Raw genomic sequence first — 23825 nt, forward strand, 5'->3', positions numbered from 1 at the left:
GATCAAATTATGATCATTATCACTCCATGTGATTACAGGGTATGTCTCTTGTTTCTAAAAGTCCCTCCCCTCTTGTCTATTCCAACACATCTCCAGTTCCTCTCCCTCCGCATCCATCCTTATCTGTTATCCTTTGGTGTAATGGTTTGTTCTAATGTGATCTAGGCCATAGTAACAACAACAACACACACACACACAGAGACAAACACACGCACGCATAGTATCAGTAGTGCAAAGGTCAGACAGATGGTCAAGCTAACAAACAGCAGGGGAACAACAATGTGTAAATGCCATACACACAATATGCACATTACACTGAGATGATTAATGAATATCTCTCACAGTGTTCCTGTTGTATTTCTTGTACAATAAATGTCATTCTTTGGCATCCTTGAGTATTTTACCACAATTTTAATCCACTGTCTTCTTCCTGGAATCTTTTTACAGTATTGCAAGTAGTCTTCACTGATAGAGTTTGCGTTTTCATCATTCAAATCACGTTATCATTTTATCACTTGAGCTCATGTCAGCTCCAGAACACTGTGAAGTGGACGATTTTATGCATTGTTCTTTGCGCGTTGATGGGTGGCTGTAGCTCAGGTGGTAGAGCAGGTCAGCTGCTAACCAGAAGGTTGGTGGTTTGATCCCAGTCTGCATGTCAAATTTTCTTGGGCAAGATACTAACCCCATGTTGCTTTCCGATGTGTATGAATGCTAGATAGAGCACTTAAGAGCTTAGAAGAAGTGAATGGGTGAATGAGTTAGTTGTATAAAGCGCTTTAAGTGCTCAGACAGAGTAGAAGAGAGCTATATAAGATTATTTTATTTATTTGTATTTATTATTACTCTTAATTGGTTCTGTGAAGGACTTTGGCATACCTCTGGTTTTTATATGAGCTATATAAATAGGACTGTATTGTATTGTATTTTTATACTCCTATTCATGAAAGCCAAAGCAGTGGTATAAGAGACTTTCATCAAATAACCTAGAATCAGTTTGAGGACATTAACAGCAAAAGAAATGACAAATGACTCAACAAAGGTCATGTCATTTTCTGACATTACAAGCAGGGTTTGTTCCACACACTACGCTGAACAGCATGTTTTCCATCCAAATTCAACCCCAATCATAAATCTAAACAATACTGTCCAGAAGCAGAAGAAGGTCTCACTCTGACAAATCAGAGGACAGGAAACTGACTCCTCAGCAATTTTTGTTAGCTGAACTTTGTCTTCAGTTTTCAAACCCTTTCAAAATGCAGAGACGTTTCTCTCCTCACCACCCTGCAGCTCTACGCAATTCTCTTACGTCATTACAGAGCCCCCTGCTGTCCACCACGGGAACTGCTACTGGCTGCACTCACTGAGAGGAGACTATTCACTCACACTATAGTGCTTTAAATGGTTACCTCGTATGGTATCGCAATTCATAAAGTCTGCTAACCAAAGAAGAATGAAAAGAAAGAGTAATTATGTGTGAAATTAGTGAATATATGCTTGAATATATTTTGGTCTGAAAATAAACATAAAAATATGCCATCATCTCCAAAATCAACGATAGACTCTAAAAATGACCATAGGCTGAAACATATAAACATAACATATAAACTGATAAATTCACAGTGTGGGTCTTTAAAAGTGAACCTCAAATGGCAGTGATGTGAAAACAACGCGAGCTTTATTTAATCAAGAAACATTTGTCTTCAAATGTTTCTTGATTAAGAAACAACCCACCCACGGTGGGTTGTGATGCCTCTTTCTAACAGGAGGGGGCAGGAGAGTTTCATATTGATCCTTTAAGTCAACTCTCAAGCCTCAAGACTGTTCATTAAAAACCTGTTCAGCTTTGACACCCCGTTTAAAATCACTCACAGGCATTTAAAATGACATTGTTATATAATGAATTTATGTTACGTTTTAATTGAATGTTAATACTATAGATAGAAGAAGATCAATTATTTCACTTTTATGAGATTTTCAAGGTTTTAAAAGAAAGTCAATTCAAGTCAAAGTCTATTTATGTAGGGGGAAAAAACTATTCCAGTATATATGATTTTAAAATAAATAAATAAATAATCCCTGAATCCCTAAATGAACAAAGAACGTACTGCCAACATTGTTCAGGGTTTTTCTCCTGTTATACTGCAAACTTTAAAAAAAAATAATAATGTTTTACAGTTTTTGTCCAGTGCATTCTTTTCTTGGGCACTATCTTTCACAGTGCCCAAGTCTTGATAGATAACCCTCGTGAAAAGTCAGAGGAAGAGTACTGTATGTTTTTTTTTCAGTGCAAGGTTGTGTAAACAGTAACATAGGGTTAGGGTTAGTGTCTTATCATTTATCAAGGGCATCCGTTATTGATGCTTCACGTTGTTGATGATCTGACTCTTCCACGAAGTCCTACCTGCAGCTGCAGCCATGTTTCAGCTTACATACAGTAGCACTTCATTTTTTGCTAAAGACCTTCAGTTTGGTTTCTTACTTGTTCAGGTAGCTCCTTACATTTGGAACCATGTTACACTGGACACAAGCCGGGACAAAACTCAATCCTAGGGTCTTTTATAACTGTCCAGGAAACTGCAGCATGTACTACTTACCAGGTATTATAGTCTATCATTTTAATTCTAACCCATGTAACCTAAACTTTAACTTCAAAAACACTACATTAGTGTCCTTTGACTTTTGTTTGACCTGTGTGTACCTATGTGATGTCCATCATGGCTGCTGGAGCTGCGTTATTAGACATCTTTCACAGACTGCATGCAGTCTGAGGTTTTATAGTATGTGCGGTATTTTGTGCTGTATATACACTGAAAGATTTTTAATGTCACCTACTTCAAGCTTTTAAGAAGTTCTTTTCTGTTTTCTTGCACTTTGCCTGTGCTTCTTGTCACATGAGAAATTCCTCTTGGGATAAAAAAAAAAAAAAAGTTGGGCTTTCTGTTGGTAACTTACTTTAGTTTTTTGGGTTTATGGATCATCTTCAGGTCATTTTCCTCTCAGAACCTATTTTCTACATGTGAGTGGAAAGCTAGAGCACAGCATTCACTCATGTTTGTCTGAATTTCACCCAAATTGCATGAAAACGCTGTACAAGATCAACAGGAACTTAATCAGTTTTAAACATTTTTATGGAAGATGATTAAGCCTTGAGGATTAACAACTACTAGTGTTGCTACAGGAGTAGGTGTAGCAACACTAGTAGCCGCTACTGAAGTCTGATGAATTTCCCAAAGTGATATCAACTGAGTTTGCATCAGTTTAAGTTTCAGAGAAATATATGTATTTAAACTACATGGTCACAACTAATGTTGGATGGCCTCCAGTCAACACTGCACTAAAATCAACATGACAAAATCACAGCGTGGGCTCAGGAACAATACACAAATCCAAATTTACATTTTAGCATGCTATAAATATAAATGAGATTCAGAAATGGTGTTGGTTTCTCATTTAACATGTGGTGTCACTGTGTCTTCTGGGCTAAAGAGGATTGTATTTCTGTGAAACAACACCAGATCACATTCTACTCATATTCTGACGACATAGCTCCACAGGTAAAGAGTCCAGATACTAATATTGTCTGCCTGCAGTTCATACTTGTCATCTGCTGAAAATATTTACCAATGTGAAACCAAAAATAAAGGATACAGAGGTTCCAAATCTGTTGTGTAGTCAAATTCAAAATGAGCTGATTTTTTATTTTTTTTTTAACAAGTATTAAAAAATTGTAGTATTGTAACAAAAGCTTGGATCCTCTACCAGAATCCTGGAAGCTTGAAGGTCCTGTGTAGTATTGTTCTTGTTCTTAGGACTGCACCCTTCTGAACTTCTGATCTTCTCAGATGAGGTTCCTGGGATCTTGCCACTTGCCCAGCTCGAGGGTCACTGCCTCGAGTGTTCCGATTAACACTGGGGCCATTGTTGTCTTCAGACTCCACATCTTCTCCAGCTCTTTTCTCAGCCCTTGGTATTTCTCGAGCCTGATGTTGCTATCAGTTGGTATAGCTACATCTATCACTACGGTCTTCTTCCTCTGCTTGTCCACCACTACAATGTCTGGTTGGTTAGCCATCACCAGTTTGTCCATCTGTATCTGGAAGTCCCAAAGGATCTTAGCTCGGTCATTCTCAACTGCCCTTTGACCTCAGGACTTCTAGGCCATATTCGGCACAGATGTTCCTGTATACTATGCAGGCCACTTGGTTAAGGCGCTCCATGTATACCCTGCCTGCTAGCATCTTGCACCCTGCTGTCATGTGATGGATTGTCTCAGGGGCATCTTTACACAGCCTGCACCTGGGGTCTTGCCTGGTGTGATAGACCCCTGCCTCTACTGATCTTATACTTAGAGCTTGTTCCTTTGCTGCCATGATTAGTGCCTTTTCTTTCAGTCCAGCTTTGTCCAGCCACTGGTAGGATTTTTTGATGTCAGCCACTTCTATCATGCAGGGGCCTATCCTACCTTGATGGTTCCTCTTCTTTCTGCTCTTCCTTCTTTCTAAAATAGCCCTGTAAGCTGTGCCTCTCCATGGTGTGACCATCTTGCACTTAACTGAGCAGACACAGCTGGCTGAAGAGAATACATATTCAAATCTGTTAATGCTCTACAGTATATTTACTCAAAGGATAAGGTATGGCTGATTTAGTTTTGCTTGTTCTTTTAAGCACACCATGAAAGGACCAAGTCAACCGTGTGCTAATCCACGTGTCAATACTTGCAAATTTCACTATCATGAAATTTGATTTGCTTTTAGACCATTTGTGATTTAAGCAGGATGGTTGGTGCTAACTATACAATGTGTATTTAGGGTGAAAAGAAATGCACTGCCCAGAGAAATAGTGTGGCTCTTTGATGTGTTTTTGGACAACAAAGGAAGAAAAAAAGACAAAAATTGACATTATAGATACCACTGGATAATGAATTAAAGGGAAAACTACACAAAACACATAAGAGCAGCTTCGGTGTCGGGAGCTCTGAATAGAACACCATTCATTTAAAAGGTATTCCCTAATTTAGTGTTTTGATGTTGGTGACCTAACATGTCTGTACAAACTCTCCCATAGCTGATGGGATGTGAAGTTAAAAACAGATGATTCGTATCATATTCATACTCATCGATCGATTCAGTGGCTCTTTGTGCTATACGCATGGGACCATTGTAATCTTAAATAAAACCAGTCATGTCAGGACAGAGATTCCTCATTGTGGGATTAAGGTGGTCATTCTGAATAGTTTTAATTAGCACTCTTAGCCACCTGAATGAGCACAACATGCACAGCATCAGAATCATGAAATCTGATGATCACAAAAATTGGTGGTTGTCTTTTGACTGCAGGAAATATTTTTGCATCCACCAACTGATTGTAACTAGTCACATCAACCAACTGTTGGCCCAGAGGTTAAGCATCCAACACCTTCAACCTTTGCTTGGCTTTTTTTTTGATTGCACAAGGTGACCTGTCTCCAGGCAGGAGTTTGCAAATGACTGCTATCTAATTTATAGAGACAGACAGATTCAAGCAGACTGAAATTAATCCAAGTGGGTATATGCTGATGGGCGCAACTCATCTGTATCTCTTTACGATAAGGGACTCAACTGGTTCACAGTGGTTCTGGTTGTATTCCTATATCAGAGCACAGTTTCTTAAAGCCTACATCATATTTTCTGTGCACATTTACATTTCTGTAAATGTTTGCAAAAGATTAACACAGTTAATTGTTGTATTATCACAAACAGATTATATGTAATTGCCAGCTTGACCCTATTTAACTGCAAACTGATAGCAAGCTGGTAGCAGACTTACTCTTATTGCCACCTTATCACTATCATGGCGCGCCAAAGTTGCTATGGCAGTGACAACTGAGTGCACGATCAGTTACAGTCTGCAAAGCAACCGTTCCAGAGGCAACAGGTTCATAGTACACAGTTGCAATAATTGTCTCCGTATTTCTTAAGGTTCTTTCCTAAAATAATTCATTAATCTTTATATCATACTGGATACACAAACAGTGTTTATTTTCCTTGTTTGATTTGTCTTTTTTTCATGACGCTTGGTTAGATATGGCTCATTGTCAAGAAAAACAGTTTCCTTTTCAGAGTTTTAGTAAGTCAGCATGTCAGGTTTATTGTTGCTTTATAGTAATAGTCATCAGTTCTCACAGTTTATGCCAGATCAGTTAGTCACATACAGTGAGGCCAGGCATTCAAACACACAAATACACTGACACATACACAAATTTTAAAAAAAAAACAGTGCTAGTAACACATAAGACGTGGTAGTGGCCGCAGTGTCCCACTGATGAATGGGATTTGAAAGTTCAGTAGGAACACTGATATCCAGTATTAAAGCTGTTGATTCTGTGAAGACATCCAGCATAATACTGTTTTATTCAGAATTGCTGGTTCATGATGGGCTGTATAGTTTTTTAGTTTGTGTGTTAGTTTGATCAGAAATGTATTTAAACGATAAGGTGGACTGACTGTGCTTTGCCCTGGTTTTCAGGAACATAGTCTCAATGCTGGACATTCATATTAAGATTCAAATAATGAGGTCAGTGTATGTACAAGTAACCCCCATGAGTTCAGGCATCAAACATTTTTTTAACTCTAAACATTTTATGATGTCAGAGAGAGAGAATATCCCTAATATGGTCATCTCAGGCGCCTAGCTTCACCCACCTGCTGTTCAAACCTGTTTGTCAAGAGAGAGGTGGTCTAAAATACAAAACAAAATACAAGCTGAGATGCTCGCCTTGCAGTGCGTTGGCTCACCGCCCACATCTGTGCACACAGCATTGTTGCATCATGTTTATGCTTTGCAGGGAGTAATCCAGGTCATAAGCGAAGATGACTTGACTATAGGCTCAATGACATTAACATAAATTGCTTTGCCAAAATAAAAAGTTGATGGTGTCGTTTTGATGCTCAAAAAGTTAACCAACTCTTTTTTTTTTTATTTTACTTACTTTACTTGTCATGTAAAAATGCACAAGAATATAAATTTGCACAAATTAATTTTTTCCCTTGTTATTAGGATGTTCTGGATATTATTTGTTAGCCTCAGAAATATTGAGAATGTTCAGGATGCATGTAAAAATTGATGTTTTACCCTTAAAAGTAGTTGTTTCACTAACTGGTGCAGCAGTGTGGTAGTGGCATGGAGAGCAACACCTTGTAAATATGGATTATTTTGAACCTTTAAACAATGTTAGTCCCAGAATTCAAATATTGAGCTGGAAAATAAGCAAAATACACTGGATTGAAGGGTTAACCTACAAAATGAGCCCAACCTCCAGAGTGGGGATGTGAAAATGCATCAGGTACAGGAAGCTGATGGAAATAATGGAAAATTATTCAGTTCAAAGATTCCTTCAGTGCATAATTTCCAATAATATTCAGAAAATGGAATTCCAGCCAGTACACCTGCCTTCACCTGTCTCTCTCCAGCCCTTTGGGGGACATTTAATAAAGAAATACTAACAATGGAGATTTACTAAAAAAAAATTCAAACAGAGGCTGTATAGAAACATGATTTCTTTTAAGATCTTGCTGGATGCTTGATTTAATACACGTGTATATTTTCTTTGTGTGACTTCATTTGAAATTTAGCTCCAAATAAGCTCATAAACTTTGTGTAAAATGTGTACAGTCTTGCATAATTAACGTCCTGTATTCACGTAATGTACAAAGGATGTGTGTGTGTGTGTGTGTGTGTGTGTGTGTGTGTGTACGCGCACGGATGTGTCTAGGTACCACATCTGTGGTTCAAGCTTCCTTTTGTTTTGACAGCAGAGATGGGCTGATTATAAGCCTCCTGTCACCAGGACACACACAGCAGATTAACACAATACCACACTACAGTACACAAACAGAGGGGGATTTTACATATGTTAAAAGGGAGGGGCAGGAGGGTGTAGAGACTACACTTAAGCACACACACACACACACACACACACGCACACTGTAAAGGGGTGTAATCAATAGCTTCTTTGTCCACCTTCACTCTTAATCTGCGGCTGATCTAGAACCACATCCTTGCACTGCTGCTACTCTCTTCACGCCTCTTCTTTCTTCTCTCCTGTAAGAAAAGACAAATATGGATGTGATTAGGAGAATGAGAAAAACCAGATGTGTCCAGCAGCTAAACTGTAACACACAGATGGAAATGCTAGGTTTGTACTTTTACAACCAATTACTTTAGACTGGAGAAAGAAACTCCAGCAAAACTGAGGTGTCGTAGAAGGAGGTGTTAAAAAGCCTCTGTAAAAGTTCATTATTTTTTACTTCGAAGGTACCACATAAAGTCACATATATGTGAGCTGAGCTAGTGAGCCAAAAAGAGGCACATGTTGCAGCAGGGTGGGAAGAAATTACATTGCCAAAGAGAATTCAGAACAACTTCATAGTGTTGGTCAAAAAAGAAAGAAATCTGGCTGCTAAAAGAAAACAAACAAACAAAATCATCTCTTGGTAGTCGAACATCAGTTTCAGAATGATATGAAATCGGTTGTTTGGTAGCAGATATGTACTATTGTCTTAACTCAGCTCCAGGGTTGCTTTGTTTTCACTGTTCTGACAAATGAAGTCAACTCAGAAGTTTGAAAATAATGTTGTTCATGTCGCCCCAAAATCAGTTCAATTTAATTTTATCTACATAGCACCAAATCACAACAACAGCTGCCTCAAGGCGCTTCATATTTCAAGGTAACGACTCTACTGTTATTATTTAGTCTGATCCCCTACTATTTTCCTAAGATAGACAGGCTGCAAGGCAGGATCTTTATTTGCTCAACTAAATCTATTAAATACTTACTCCCATGCTGGTTCAGCATTGGTCTCTGTTTGCGTAGCTCTTTGGTCACACAACTGAACAAAAATAACACAAAAACAAAGAAGAGGAGGAATTCTGGCCCACTCTTTTTTGCAGAATTGTTTTAATTCTGCCACCTTGGAGCGTTTTTAGCATTGAAGGCCTGCTTAAAGTCATGCCAAAGTATCTCAATCTGGTGTGAGTCTGAACTTGACCGCAGAATTCCAAAACCTTCCTTTTTAGGCTCCTATATGACTCTCAGACCTGTCCAAGTATCCACTCCCTTGTGTTTATTTTACCCTTACCTGTCTCTGTCAAGCTGGTCTGCCTGCTTCAAATTTTCACCCTCCGGACCTACCTGCCTGCTCAGCCTCCCATTGATCAAATTTGAACAGCTCTGACCATTGGCTCCCCCACAGTTTGCTCGTCAACTCACAGCTGAAGAAATTACAACTCAATTGTGAATCAAAAACTCAAATCACCACTGCGCCACTCATCCATGCACCCATACTAAATTCCCTTGGAGAAACCTCCCTTTGTAACAATAAAACCTGTCAACTTTGAGCCGTTGTATCTCGTGAGCTTCTTTGGAGTCTGTTTCATGCTTACAGCTGTCATGGTGATAACAGAAGCACAATGACCACAGCTTCTGCACCAAAAATGCTGTTCCAGATGGTTCAGACCAACTCTAACCTCAATGCATGCTCCTATAAATTATGCATGCATATGCATATGCTTTAGCCTCTTTCCTCTCTTTGCTTGTCGATGCTTAAAGACACATAGTGACATGAAACACAATGAACTTGAAGAAAGAAGCCTGTTTTGAGTACAGATATTTGTGTAAAAATGCATAGATTAAAAGCAAAAAGTCATCAAAAAAATAAAAACCCAAGTACAGATATCTGAAAATCCTACTTACGTATAACACTTCATACAAATATTTTTTTAACTCCACCTCTGGGGCTCTATTTCCCCCAGGGGTTGTCTTTCCCATAGTCTGAACTCTTGTCTTAGGTGTGTTTTGCTGGTGGGACCAGATCAGTATCCGTTTACACCATAGACAATAGTCCTCTGTTGTTTCTTTCCATTTTCTTCCCTCTGCTCGCTCACTCCTCTTTCATCCCTCTGGCATTTTTACCTCCTTTCACCAAGTTACCCCTCTACTTCCTCGCTCTCAACAAGCCCTCACTTTTTTGTCCTCTGCTTCAGTTTTTACTCTCGTCTGTGTCCTTTGACTTTGGCCTAAGTGGACGTCAGTTCAGATCTTCCACAGCATTCTATGGTATCACAGATAGTTATCACAGAGTTATATGACCCTGAAGAGCTCTACCGTGTAGCCTTCAAAGGGTAAACACTAGCTGGGAGTTCACTGTTAAGCTGTTACAACTGCAAAAATAGCTGTTTTGGGCAAAATGACTCAGTTCAAATGAAGCCAGTAAACTGACAGTTTTACTCATTATGTGATCGCAATTCCCAAAACACCATGACTACATGGAAACACTCAGTTTTCCTCTGGACATTTAACGTGACACACCACTGATTTTACAGGTTAGCTCATGTAGAACTCTCTGTATTATCATTCCATTTGGTTCTGCAGAAGGTTTTTCTGGCATTTCTTGGCTCGGCTTACAGGCTTTCTGTAAGCTGAGCCAAGCCCGTGACGTGGGCATGGGTTTTATCCATTCATGTAGGACTAACAAAAGTTAGAAGCTATTTAGCGGCATTATAATGTAAGATCCCACGCATGTGGCAAAGCATTACCCAGACTATGAACTCAAATTCAGCATGTTTTACTTTCTGATTTAAAAAGGTACAGACGCTACATCGATGTCAGATGAGATAATTTACTGCAAGGCAGACACTGTGTTCCTGTCCCTGACATTATGTTGCAAAAGGCTAACTGATAGTGTAGAGATGTGAGAAAAGGCTACTGCTTCTGCCCACCGTCGCTCATTCGTATTTAACACGAGGCACTTGTGCTCTTATCTTTAACACTGAGCCAGAATGAGGTCTGAAAAGCTACAAATATTCCTCTTTCTTCTTCTTCAAAACTTCAAAACAGCGTAGAAACACCATAAGAATGAAGGAATGCAGACTAATAACCAATAACACAAAAATGTTTATCTTCAAAAATGAAGCATTTGTTTTGATCTAAACAGTACTAGGTGACCTCATCTGTAATTATGCAATGTTTGGGGAAAGTGACGTACCTGCTTAATATTCGTGTTTATTTCACATCAGCACATAAAAAATAGTAAACAAGGTTGTTTGTTTTAGCCTTACACTTTTGCAGTCGTCGCATTTTTAAGCGTCCTGCTCTGTTCTGATGTCCTAAAGTTCTGCCCTGCCTTCCTCCTGCAGTGCTGCTGAGCTAAATCTGGGATCTCTCCATGCACTTTGTGCTGTATATAGGTTGGTCCCACATTAGTAACTAAACTGGGTTAGTTCTTCCAGGGCCTGATCTATTATGTGCCATGGATTCTGAGGGCCCAAATACCTCAGGGACAGTATGCCTAGTTCATTAAAATTCTGTCCCTCATGAGGAAATGTGCTGAACTGACTAAAAATACAAAGTGTTTGGTGGTAAGTAGAGCAAGTGATAGTTACTTTTTCAAATATCGGTCATCACATCTACAGATAATTATTGATTCCCCATCTACAGTGAGCTAAACAGCATTTTAGAGCTGTTCAGCTCACTGTTTCTGAGTTTAGTTACATCACATTTGCTGTTGTAGTTTTATCTCACTGAGGGCATCAACAGCTGTTTGTCAGGGTTTTTTTTTACAGCAGTAGGGAGTTGTCAGAAAAATTCACTGTACAACAACACGCTCAGAGGCTCAGAGTTACAATGAGCGTGAATATCATCTTAAACCGTCTTGATTAAAAAAAAATTGCTAATAATACTTTGTATTTGCTATTGTACTGTCACTGTTTCCTAACAAACTGCTATTATCTGTCTCGAACCCTCTGCAAGAAAGGTGTACGATACCAGGCATGCGTTCCATTAATAGGTTTGATCTTATATGAAAAGACAAACCCTTTTCCTCAAAGTAGGACGTGATCACCTCAGAACACTGTATTGAAGTGTAACTCACTGTGACAATGTTACCTTCTTTGATTGTATCTGTAGGTCCCACAGTTTGTCTGAGATGGCGGTGAAAGTGGGAGTCACTGGAAGGCAGCGCGAACTGTCCGGTCACTGAGCGGCTGGGTGGGACGGAAGTTGTCCCCCAGCATCCCATCATTCCCTTCTGGCAGCTCCGCACCTTTGACGTGGGACCGTAGTCTCCGAAACTCCTCAATCTGCAATGACAAAGATGTTTACACAGAAACTGAGGGAGTCTGTTGAGGTCTTGGAGACGCAGGGCTACTTTTTCACCAGAAAATCCTCCTTTCTGAATTTTAGAATTATCATAATTTACTTTAATTTAATTTAAAATGTTCTGATGTCTTACCCTGTATTAGAATAGAAATCTTCTTTTTTTTTTTTTTTCTTTTTTTTTCTTTTACCACAACAAGAGGAGCACTGTGGTGATTGTGGGTTTAGGTTCCACTGTGCCTTCACTTTATATTGCATTGTGTCGCTGCAGGTATTTATTCATGTCTAAGGAAAAAAATCTGACAAACTGTCAGCTGTAGGAGAAAGTCTTCAGAGCCTCACTTTCACCTTCCTAAAAACAAGCTTGTGGGTATAAAAAGGAAGGACTAAAGTTATGTGTGATTCCTCATAACAGAGAAAGTGGAGGGGTTATTTCTGGTGATTTCACTATTTGCTTTGGGTTAGCATGTCAGATGGACAAACGAACCATTTTTACTCATCTCTGAATACAACAGCTCGACAGGTCATCTACAAAAAAGAGCATTCTGGGCTTTTTATAATTCTCAGATCAGAATAATCTTTCACCTGACTTCCTGTTCATGAGAAAATGTTGCAAGTGCAGATATGATCTACACACACATACTGTGCAGGGGGTAGCAATATCAGGCAAAACAAATATGAGGCTTTTTATGCAGCCGTGCAGCTGTGTCACAGAGGAAAGCTTTATAGCACGCTGTCAAAGTGCATTACAACATACTAACAACATAGTTGGCATAGTAACTGCCTGATATGTATACACATTCACTGAGCACACACACACACACACACACACACACACACACACACACACACACACACAGAGTCAATAATAGCCGGATGTCTGAGGTGTGTATTCTAGGTAAGAAGGACCTGCTGTTTTAAAATACTTGCTGTGGTTACAGAACATGTTACAGAAAGAAGAACAGTAAAGTGCAGCACAGTACATGAGTAGGCATAAAAAACAGCATACAGGTCAGTGTGCTGGAGTTAACTGTGTTTTTTTACACTTTGCTTTTTTACTTTAAAGCGATGTAGAGAGAAGTGTAATGGAAAGGGTGGCAGGCAGAAGGTCGCATGTATAGCATAGTTAAAGGACTATATTATTCTAGTGTAACCCACTGCTTGGGCCTGCTTATCAACTGGTGAGAAACTAGAGCTGCTGTCTGAACTGCCTAACACTTGGCAGGTTTTATACTTACGCCCCTCATAAAACCAGAACCCAACTGAAGATTTTTCTGTTTTAGTGTTTGCTTTTAGGACTTCTATTTGTACGCTGCAAACAAGAAGCACTAATAGTTGCGGAAGGAGCCATAAAAATGGCTTAACTTAAAACTTTAAACACATACTATATACCACCTGTTTGCAGGATTGGCTTTGTTATCATCTAAAAATAAGAAAATGAATCATCTTTAACCCATTGATACTTTCCAGCTTTTATTATTCACAATAGGGCAGGGCCTGAGGGAGCCTGAAGTCATCCTTTCTGTTGGCATTTCTGCAGGTTCAATGGAGCAGAAAGCAGGGAACATGAAAGCCTGAATTAAATGTCAGATGGTTACTGTCATCATCCTTTACATCAGGCTGCTAGAGAAAAGCATGAGAGACCCAAAGGCTAAATTCAAATAAAAATGTATCAAAAGAAACTTGACAGACTTATTGATTGGTAGTGAGTGTAAAGCTTTCCTGTACTATGAGTAACTGCTAGAGAGCTGTGGGCTAGCATTACTGTGCAATTTAAAATTACATACAGGGCTGACATATTGATCATATAAGACAGGATGTAGAAAATGAGAAACCCCCTCAAACATGAACAATACAGACACTGAACGCAGTAGAAGAGCCCCGCCAGTAAAAGCAATGTAACTGATTGGCTTACACTTGCCATGGGTAGCCGTTACCATGTATGATTCATGGCCTAGAATTTTGCTGATATCTACTTTATTTTACTGCTACAGCAGATATCTATAAGTTGTCTCATAAGAGAAAAAAAAATGTGTTTTGCCGATAAACAGACTATTCACTAGTAACAGAAATTTTGTATATCAGTGTTAGGCTAATATTCTTAATATTCACCACTTAATAGATCTTGATGCATGCTCAGCCATCCAGGTAAGGAAATACTAACAAGTTGATTCTGTTTATCTAGATGTAAAATTTTCAGTGAAAAATGAAAAATAAAAAAAAGACAGGTTAGCCTTGTTAGACTGTGAGATTTCCATCAGTAATGGGGAACATTTAAAAGTTGGTGTGTACCGTAAACCTACGAATACAGATCAGTATTTAAGGTTTCATCATCCACTGCTGCACAAACTGGGCGTCATCAGGACGCTGCAACATAGAGGGAACACCATCCCAACAGACTCAGCAGCCAGCGAAGCAGAAGAACATCGCTTCAAGAAGGCCCTGAGTAAATGTGGTTATCCCAGCTGGACATTTGTCAGAGCACCTAAAGAAAGCTCCAGCTGATCCAGGAGAGAAGGGCAACCGCTGCTTAAGCGAAAACCTGTGGTCATCCTGTATGTGTCAGGAGTATCGGAACAGCTGAGACGCATTTTCTCTAAACACTGCATCCGTGGCTTTTAAACCCCAAAACACGCTGAGCTAAAAATTGGTCCACCCCAAGGATCAGGTCCCCTGACACAAACAGAGTAATATACTGTACGCTGTTAAGGAGGATTGCCAGGATTTATACATTGGGGAAGCCAAACAACCTCTGGCTAAGTCGATGGCACAACACAGAATAAGTAACTCGTCAGGCGTCATTGATCAGTGGTTGTTGATCAATGGTCATGACAATTTGCTTACTAATGATCAAGAAACAGACCTCACAGCCCATTGTTCATTCAGTGGTGCTAGTTTAAGTCATTATGCAAATCTACTGTATATAAGGTTGGAAACCTGCAGTCAGCTGAGACTGAAGAAGTCACTTGGATCAGTGGCGAAACATTTCTCCCACTGAAAACGCTACGTCCAGATGACCAGAATCAACTTTTTGGGACCACTTTATAGAGTTCCTGAAATGCTTTTATTGTAAAATAGCAGCAGGGTTTTGCAGCTTTCTGCATCTAGGGTTTTTTTTCTTTTCTTCTTATTATGAAAGATTGACAATTATACATTAACCCTTTACTGTATTCACCACTATATTCTCCACTGATTTCTGGCAAAATATATCCGTCTCATCAGCAGCTAAACACTCCACTACAATCACCAGCTGATGCTGTAGCTTCTTCTGAGAAAACAGCTGCCTGAGGACTTTGCCTGTCAGGAACCCAAAACACTGAGCTGAAAGGGCCTTCAAGGCTGAGATAATAATTCTGGGATTAAACAGAAGAAGAAAAATTAATAAAACAAAAAAAACTTAAAAAGGCAGAGGATGCTTTACTTTACCTGCTTTATTTGTTTTACCTGTAACTGTGAGATGGTGAGAGGGTAACGATAGAGAATCCAGGTCACATTCTCACTACAAGGTGGTGTAGTCAGAGATCCTTCATACACCCAGTAGTCTCTCAGTAATGGATCTGTGGGCAGGTTTTGTGGAAAAAGCAAACATCAGTTATACTTTGATGATATTGTTTCAGCTCTCAAGGCTGAACAAAAAACAATTTCTTCATCCCATCATGCAGTTGACTTTCTGAAATGAGGACATGATCTGCATTTTTTTTTCAACTTTATCTCACACCCACACAACAATCGTATGGGTGTTATCAGGAGGCAATAGCTACAAATCTGTATCAGTGCTCAAGACATTCTTGCTTACCAGGTAACAGAGTGTTGGGATTAAAGCAGGGGATTATCTTGCTCTTCCCCTGGTGGCATTAACACAAAGATAATTATTCTCATTGTACATGCATCCTACAAATCCAGCATCTTAAGATGCTTTCATCTGCTCTGATTTTTTTTAATTCAGTCACACCTTGTACTGCAGGTCCTGGAGAACTTCAGTGATGGCCTTCAGTCCCAGATGCTCTTTACCAATCTGATAAAAAAGCAAGCATGTTTGGTTTCACAACTGACAAAGTAGTCCTTATTTCAGCTTGAACTTATGTAGTTGATAACAATAATGCTACCAGTGATTGTGTTTAAGCAGGACTTTTGTACTTTTATGTCTGCAGGAAGTAAACAGGGAATGAAGTAAGAATTCTGTTGAGAACAGGATGTGTGTAGTGTTAGGTCTGAGGTCAGGAATGTTTTGGGTTGAAGAAAGAGTGAGATAGCCACTGTTTTTTGTCAAGGTTTTTGAGCAGGTTTCTCGGCAGACTAGCTTTTCAAGAGGTCTACTGAGAGTTCTTGAAAACCCGGTCTCATTTCATGAGCTGAGGATTATTCCTTATGGAGTGCATTAAGTATGTAAATCAGGGGAATTTCACAGGAACGTGGCAAACAATACATTCCAAACTGACTCATTCTCAGGTCACACCAAGCATATCTAGAATTTATCTGATCACTCATTTAGGAAAACAGCTTTTACAATGCTAGGAAGGAAAGCACATTAGGGCCGATAAAAGCAAATGTTTATAAAAATGCATGTCAAGACTAGACTTAAAACGGGCATTGTGGCTCAGTCCCAGTTTAGGGAGCCAGCATATAACTTAGAACTGCACAGAAAGACAGCACCTTTTACTTTGTGTTTAACTGAGCATTCACAGGCTGCATAAGATGTCACCAAACACTCTGTAGCTGGATCATATACATGGAAAATGGGACAGCCTTTTTAAATGGCACTTCCCCTGAGCTACACTTAACAGGGAGAAATGGTGTGTTTAAGTGTCTTTTTTTAAGCATGGAGAAAAAAATGCATCTGTTTTATGAAGAAATGTATTTAAATTTATGTTATATTTTGGGGGGGGGGGGGGGGGGGGGGGGGGTATCTGTATTTCTTTCTTTCTTTTAAAGTTCTTCAGTGGAAGCTTTACAGACATTTCCAAACATTTAAAAAATGCAATATATCAAGCAATAACTAGTTTTGACAATGTCTGTCACACTGGGGACAGTGTGATGATTTTCTGCTGGTAAGCCTCAGTTGCATTCATGTAGATTTTGCTTTGACCTGCCTAAACATTACTGCAGAACACGTATTTCTCTGTGGGGAAAGTATTCATTAATGCCACTAGTCTTTTTCAGTAGGATAATACAAACAACACTTGACAAAGAGTTCAAAGTATTGGGCCCCCAGATTTCCCAGTTCACAATAACAAGTGTATGTGGAATGTGCAGGAAAAACAACTTCATTCCATGAATGCTCCACCTCCTAACTTCTAGGACTGAAAAGACACTGACTTTAACGATATTTCTGACTGACATAGAAAATAGTTTCTTGGCTATGAATAAACAGACATTGTAAATCAATCCTTTATCAGGTCACTTTGCCAGCCTTCTGGCTCTGGATGCTTACCTGCACAAAAAGAGCTATGATAAGTACTCCATTCTTCTTCCCTAGAGCATCCTCCAATGTGTTAAACAGAGTGCTGTTCCAGTGAATCAGATGAAGCTGCACACAGAGAAACAACACATTACAATCTGTGATTGAGTGGCATTTGCTGTAGAGAGGACAAGTTGTGAGTGAGTGAGAAACCATCAGCTTGTGGTGACTGAAGGCTTTTTGTAAGGGTTTTCACATAAACAAAGGGACGTGTACAAAGCTTCGACCCTGAAAGCAGTAAATACAAGACCAGACTGAAGTTACATACATGATAAGACTTACAGCTGCCATGCTATGTGTCTTATTATAACAGACACAGTGGAAAAAACATTAATGTATAATATCTTTGTGATCTCTGAGCTGCCTGTTTCATTATCAATAGCCTTCTGCACTGAGAACTGATAATGTGTTTTGTAAAAGGAAACATAAGCTATCTTAAAAGGGTAGTTCTGCTGCTACAAACAGGAATGGAAAGAGACACTGAGCTATACTGAGAATAATATCTGCAATAGATTGAGCTCAGTACAATCGGCACAGGAAACTGTATTTACCACTGTCTTCAAATAAGCCAAGCTCTCTTCACACAATTTTCCCTTGTTGACTACGGCCCAACAAACACTAAAAATGGGAAAATGGGACATTTGTAGACCAGCAAGTCCAATGTTCTGTTGTCAGATTCATATATTTTTGGTGTCCTAATAATTAGGAATTTATTAGGTATTTACCTTGAGGTCCAGTAAAATGCCAGATATTATATTGTGCAGGAACGTTATCTAAGAAAGTTCACCAGAATTTATAACATTAGTATTTGAAGATGGAGTCCAGTTTTGGGAAATGCAAAGTTGTTGTAGATGACAAGATAAAAATGGGATTGACCTAACGTGGAGTAAAAACCAAAGTAGAAACAGCTCACACATTTGTAAACAAAAAAAAAAAGAAAATATAAATGTATGTTTTTGGATGGAGTGGTACAGTTTCTTGATGAACTGTCAGAGAACGCACCGTAAAGATTTCACAGACACACGGAGTCACAGAATGTTTGATTATGACTGTGGAACAATGCTATTCGGATATCAAAGCAGATACTTTTCAAAGAAAAAAAAGATTTTGTCTTCAAGGACTCATCAAACTACAGTGTTAGCTGAAGACAAGAAGTCTAAACAAATCAGTGCATTTCTTTGGTGTTTGGGGTGTGCTGTGTGGTTATGGCCTTGCTTTTTTGTCTTTTTTCTCCTTGGTTTACCTCCATAGGGAAAGCCTTGAAGTTGACCGTGTGCTCCGATCCTCTTTGGTTCTCTTTGCCCCAGTGGAATCGAACCTCGTGAAGCTCATACTCGTGATCGCTTGGCAGTGGACCTCCAGTAACCACTGTCACAGGAAACCAGAGGGTTTATGATCAAGCACGTACAGGAAGAAGGCTAAATAGGTCGGAATAATAGTCGGTGTGAGAGAAAGGGGTCATTTGTGATGCGATGCAACTTTTTTGGTTTTCCCTTGTGAGAAAAATATACATTAATCACCTCCTACCAAACCTCGAAAACTATACATGCATCCTGTTTCAAAGCAGTTTAGTCAACAATTTGTGTTTGCTGATATGATGTCATGGCTGCTGGGAGTTACCTGACTTGGACTTGAGAATAATACGGACAGTGTGTCCATCATTGATGACCTCGCAGTCTCGACACACCACGTAGTTTGGTGACAATCCAACATCCAGGAGTGACGGATCGTAGTGAGCCTCCCTGGAGTTTAGATTAATGGGAGACTGGTACTCGCCATTGGCTGCTGGGAAATGAAGTCCCCATTCTACACCTTTATGAGCAAAAATAGGCATAAAAATGCACATGAAATAGAGCATACATTCAGATTATTGTTGTAAAATATAGGCTTACTAAGAACATGACCATTAAAAATGGTTGCACAGTTTTAAGTGTCCTGCCAAGTCACACTTAAAAGTAAAGGGAACTGTTGCACCAGCTGCTTCAAAGTTCAAACTTTGACTAGCTGTAATATGTTACCAAAGTCATCATCTACACTTAATTTAAACAATATACACCACATAAAACAGCTCTTATGAAGGGCTTGGTCATTGCTAAATAGGCGTCCATCCTGTGCCTCAAATCAAGTACTTCCCTAAGTACCATTTGAGGTAAATAATGGCTTTCACTGACAGCTTTATTCAGAGCAGTCATAAGCAGCATCAAATATCATTTATGGGACATTTATGGTATACCCTGCCTCTCAGATGAATGGATGGATGGATTGGATGGATATCTATGGTTACAAAAAGACTTCCGGTGAAGTCTAGAGGGAAAATCTGTAAAAACTTCCCTAATGAGTTCATGGAATCGGTCATAAAAATAGTAACACTATTTTTCTTCTGACATCAGTTTCCATCTTTCTGCAGTTTCACTTCTGGGTTTTTGGTGAAAGTTTGTACAATCTGTGATCAGATGATGACAGCAGGCAGCAATCCAATCGCAGTCAAAGGTTTCAAATGCCATACTCACAACTCAGGTTTTAATTGGTGAACATGCAATCAGTCTAAATTCATGTAGGAAGGAAATATGTTGTGTACTTAATGTTGTGTGCCAGTAACACAAGTATCCAAATTAAGATACACCTTTAGAGATTTATTTTACCAACAGCTGGTCCAACCCAATCACTGACCCTGAAACTTAACCATCAATTCAGCTGTCATTCACTTTGGTCTTTTTCCCATACCAGAAAAAATCCCCTTCATGTTGTTAGCCATGCTAACAAAGCTCACTTGCATGGCTAGTGCTTGCTCACTAGCCTCGCAAGTGAGCAAACATGTACTATACAGGGAATTGTATGTTTAGAGTACAGTTACCAGTTAAGATTTCAACAAGTCATCCAACTTGACTGGTCATTTGCTCTTCCTACTGGAGGAACGTGGGGCTGTTTTATATAAGAGGGGAGTCAGAAATGTTTTTTTTATCAGCAAGTCTACAAGCAGTAAAGTCATAACCTCTGATTATTATAATAAATATGGCAATGGTAGCCTAGTAACAATGAAAGCACATTTTATGGTACCATAAGTGGCACAACACAGACAACTGTTTGATTAGTATCAAGATGGATGGATAGTTATTTATTGGAGTTTGCTGCTCTCTCTCTCTCTCTCTCTATATATATATATATATATATATATATATCCATCCATCCATCTTGATTAGTATGAAGATGGATGGATAGTTATTTATTGGAGTTTGCTGCTCTATATATGTATATAAAGAGAGAGAGAGAGAGAGAGAGAGCAGCCAACTCCAATAAATAACTATCCATCCATCTTCATACTAATCAAACAGTTTAAATAGTAGTTGTGGTTTAAATTGGGGTTTGTCGCCACAAAATCAAAGTCAAATAATATCCCCTGAAGTGATATAAACAGAGCTGGGTGTGTGCTTGAGAGGAGAACGGTGGTTTCAGAAGAACGTCTGGGGGACACGAGACTTGCTAAAACTGTTCTTCAGTCCCTCTTCCTCTTTGCCTTGTCCTCATTCTGATCCTGAGTTTCTTTCTGCTTCTCTCAGTGTCTAGTAAACAGGACTTCTTGCAGTGAGTGTGACAATGAGATTACTGTTCATAAAAACAAAATTAAGCAGACTGCAGTTGTAAAAACAGGGCAAGTCTGTCCTAAATGAGACAGATCACCTGTCCACAGCACAACACTGAAATATTTTGTAAGATAGTAAGGCATTTTCTATCAGTTTAATAGAGTGTGAAGAGCAACAAGTGTAGAGAAAGTGATCCCACTGAAAGACAGAATTTGCTTCACTTTTCAGCTGACTGCAACAGTAAGAGATGTGTACAATGTGCACAACCTGCTGTGTTTTTAGAAAAAGGAAATACACACTGGCAGTATCGTGTTCATGGAAAGTCCAGTACACCCATCTGCCTCCAAGACAAGGAGCTCAGGCCTCACAGTGTGCCTTTCTGTTGGGACTGCAGATAGACGGTCCTCACTGGCTGACTATTCACACCATAGCAAAGAAGCATGGGGGAGTGGTCACATTCTCGCTTTCCTCAGCAACTAAAGCCTTAACAACAGTTTACTAAAGGCAGTGAGAATTTCAGTGGCACTACTAAATTGCGGATTGTTGCTTTAATTACCTCAAATTAAGGACTTAGCTTTGTGAGTAATTACGTTTTTTTGCTTCAGCCATTGGAAAAGAATTTGGTGTTGTTAACTTTAGTGTTAGATGATATCATTCTTATGTGCAAGCTAATCAAGAAATGACTGTGCCAGCTTGTTAGCCACACAGGCGTTAGAGACCTGTTGGTGGCCATCTGATAGCCACCACTCAGCAGGGAAAATGTGCACCTTCAGTGGTTGTTGGAGGTTCTGGCAGTCTCTGTGAAATCAACTGATCAAATCGCAGACCAGTTAGTCAGTGACCTTGTAATTCACTGGTTGCAGCAGAAAGATGTGCTTTCTTTAACTGGTTGTGGGTGGTTGCTGGAAGTTGCTGGCTGTTGTTATCAAGAAAGTGTTTGCAAGCAGATGTAAAGTAGTACACCAAAAACCTTCTTTGAGAAACCCCCTTTCCTTTACTTGATAGCAGGCTGCCACCTTTGCAGCAGTTTATATGGAAGATGCTGAAATTTCTGTAAACACTTGCAAACTACTCACCAACTGTTAGTGAAACTAAGAGTGACGAAAATGAGAAATTGAGAACAGTCAGAGTAAAAGTTAGGGTTAGGGTTAGGGCTAACCCTAACCCAATTTATACTGCACTTGTTCCACTTTGACTAAAGCTTGTGGCATAAATGACAACTCTTTGTAGAAAAGTCTGTGTCTTCAATGCAAACTGCAGGTGACCAAAGCTATCACAAGCAGATTCTTGGTGTAGCTGATTTCACCTGGCAATAGCAGCAACAATTTGCCAGCAACATTTTTCCCTGGTGACCAGAGGTTGTCAGGGGGTCAACCAACCTCTAGGTCTATGTGACTGACACCTTAGCTAAGTCCTAAGAAAGGAAACTTTTGCTTATTACACAGCAGTAAGTTCTGTCAGCTCATGGCAAGGAAGTTCTGTGCTTGTGCTTATAAATTAAGATGAAGAATTTCCTGTGGGAACCTCTCATCTCCTCTTATCTAACCAGGTATTTGCATGTCAAATATTAGTGTCTTAGCCATACATGGTATTCCATATAATTTAGTATACTTACAGTAAGAATTTCACAGTTCAGTGTGACAGTATATCCCTCGATGCTCAGTAAAAGCAGCATTAGCAGAAAGACAAAGTGAACACATAACTACATGACATACTGAAAGTATGACAGTAATATTTGTAACCTATGTTCAAGTGTTTATGTGCTTTATTCAGTTTCTCTGTAGACAAAGATATATGAGTGACAGCTCTTAATGCCAAGTCATTTTTGAGTTTTATTGTATGAATTGTAGAGTCCAAGGAAATCTTTGCTCTGCTGTAAGTCTCTGACCAACAACTGTCTGTTGCAAGTCTCCTATACTTTTAGCAGTGCAGTGATAAACAGCTGGTTTGCTGGCAACTTGATATTGTTGCCAGCAAAAAGTGATATTGTTCTTGTGATATTTTTCTATATGACTGACTGTAAATCATGCCGTTCGAGCAACCTACAACATAGGAGATGAGAGAGTAAAACCATTAGTGGTGTTTTAAAAACATATTGGAGCCGGTGGTCTGACAGATGTTGTACAGTGTATAACCCAAATCCAACTAAAGAATCAAATTGCATTTTTTTTTAAATGTTTTTAAAAAGTGTAAAGTTTTGGGTTGAGTCCCCCTTAAAACTCCTCCTGATCCTTAGCTTTTCACACATCTCCAGCATCCCTTCACATACTGAGAGAGCCCAGCCTACCTTCCTCATAGCCCCAGTCCAGCTCATCTTTCCCCGGGGTATAATCCGACTCCTCATTCACATTGTCAGCCATGGTGCTTTGCAGTCTACTCCCTGTGGCTAGAAACCAGTCTGTCCTCCCACTCACGGCTCCCCGTCACTCTGGTTTTAACTGGTTTTGGACACAAACTGAAGTCTGCTGGATGGATTCCCAGCTCAACAACAACTCTCTTTTCTTTGATGCAGTTTCTCTTTTCTTCCTTTTTTCTGTCTGTCTCTTCTTAACCCACTTTCTTACTCTCTCTTGCTCTCGTCCTCCTAAAGAGACAAGCTGATGATGTGTGCAGACTGTTCTGCCTCTCTGAGCAGCTCTTACTCTGTGTTGCT

General features: G+C 39.5%; 1 protein-coding gene across 2 annotated transcripts; it reads right to left on the minus strand.

Moving 5' to 3' along the window:
* Nucleotides 1-6103: 6103 nt before the first annotated feature.
* On the minus strand, nucleotides 6104-23825 carry ca8 (carbonic anhydrase 8 (inactive)). Of its 2 annotated transcripts, none has more exons than XM_084912807.1 (9): nucleotides 23460-23825; nucleotides 19212-19397; nucleotides 18835-18959; nucleotides 17565-17660; nucleotides 16086-16148; nucleotides 15930-15978; nucleotides 15578-15690; nucleotides 11924-12117; nucleotides 6104-8082 (listed from the first exon to the last, which is right to left on the minus strand). In XM_084912807.1, exons 1-8 carry the CDS (start codon nucleotides 23530-23532, stop codon nucleotides 11983-11985), a joined length of 840 nt encoding a protein of 279 aa, XP_084768933.1. In that variant the 5' UTR covers nucleotides 23533-23825; the 3' UTR covers nucleotides 6104-8082; nucleotides 11924-11982. The 2 variants fall into 2 exon arrangements, with proteins under 2 accessions (XP_084768933.1, XP_084768932.1); XM_084912806.1 differs by having other exon boundaries at nucleotides 19212-19403.

Source organism: Perissodus microlepis, chromosome 18 (assembly GCF_051167445.1).
Source record: "Perissodus microlepis isolate ML-2025 ecotype Zambia chromosome 18, ASM5116744v1, whole genome shotgun sequence".
NCBI lineage: Eukaryota > Metazoa > Chordata > Actinopteri > Cichliformes > Cichlidae > Perissodus > Perissodus microlepis.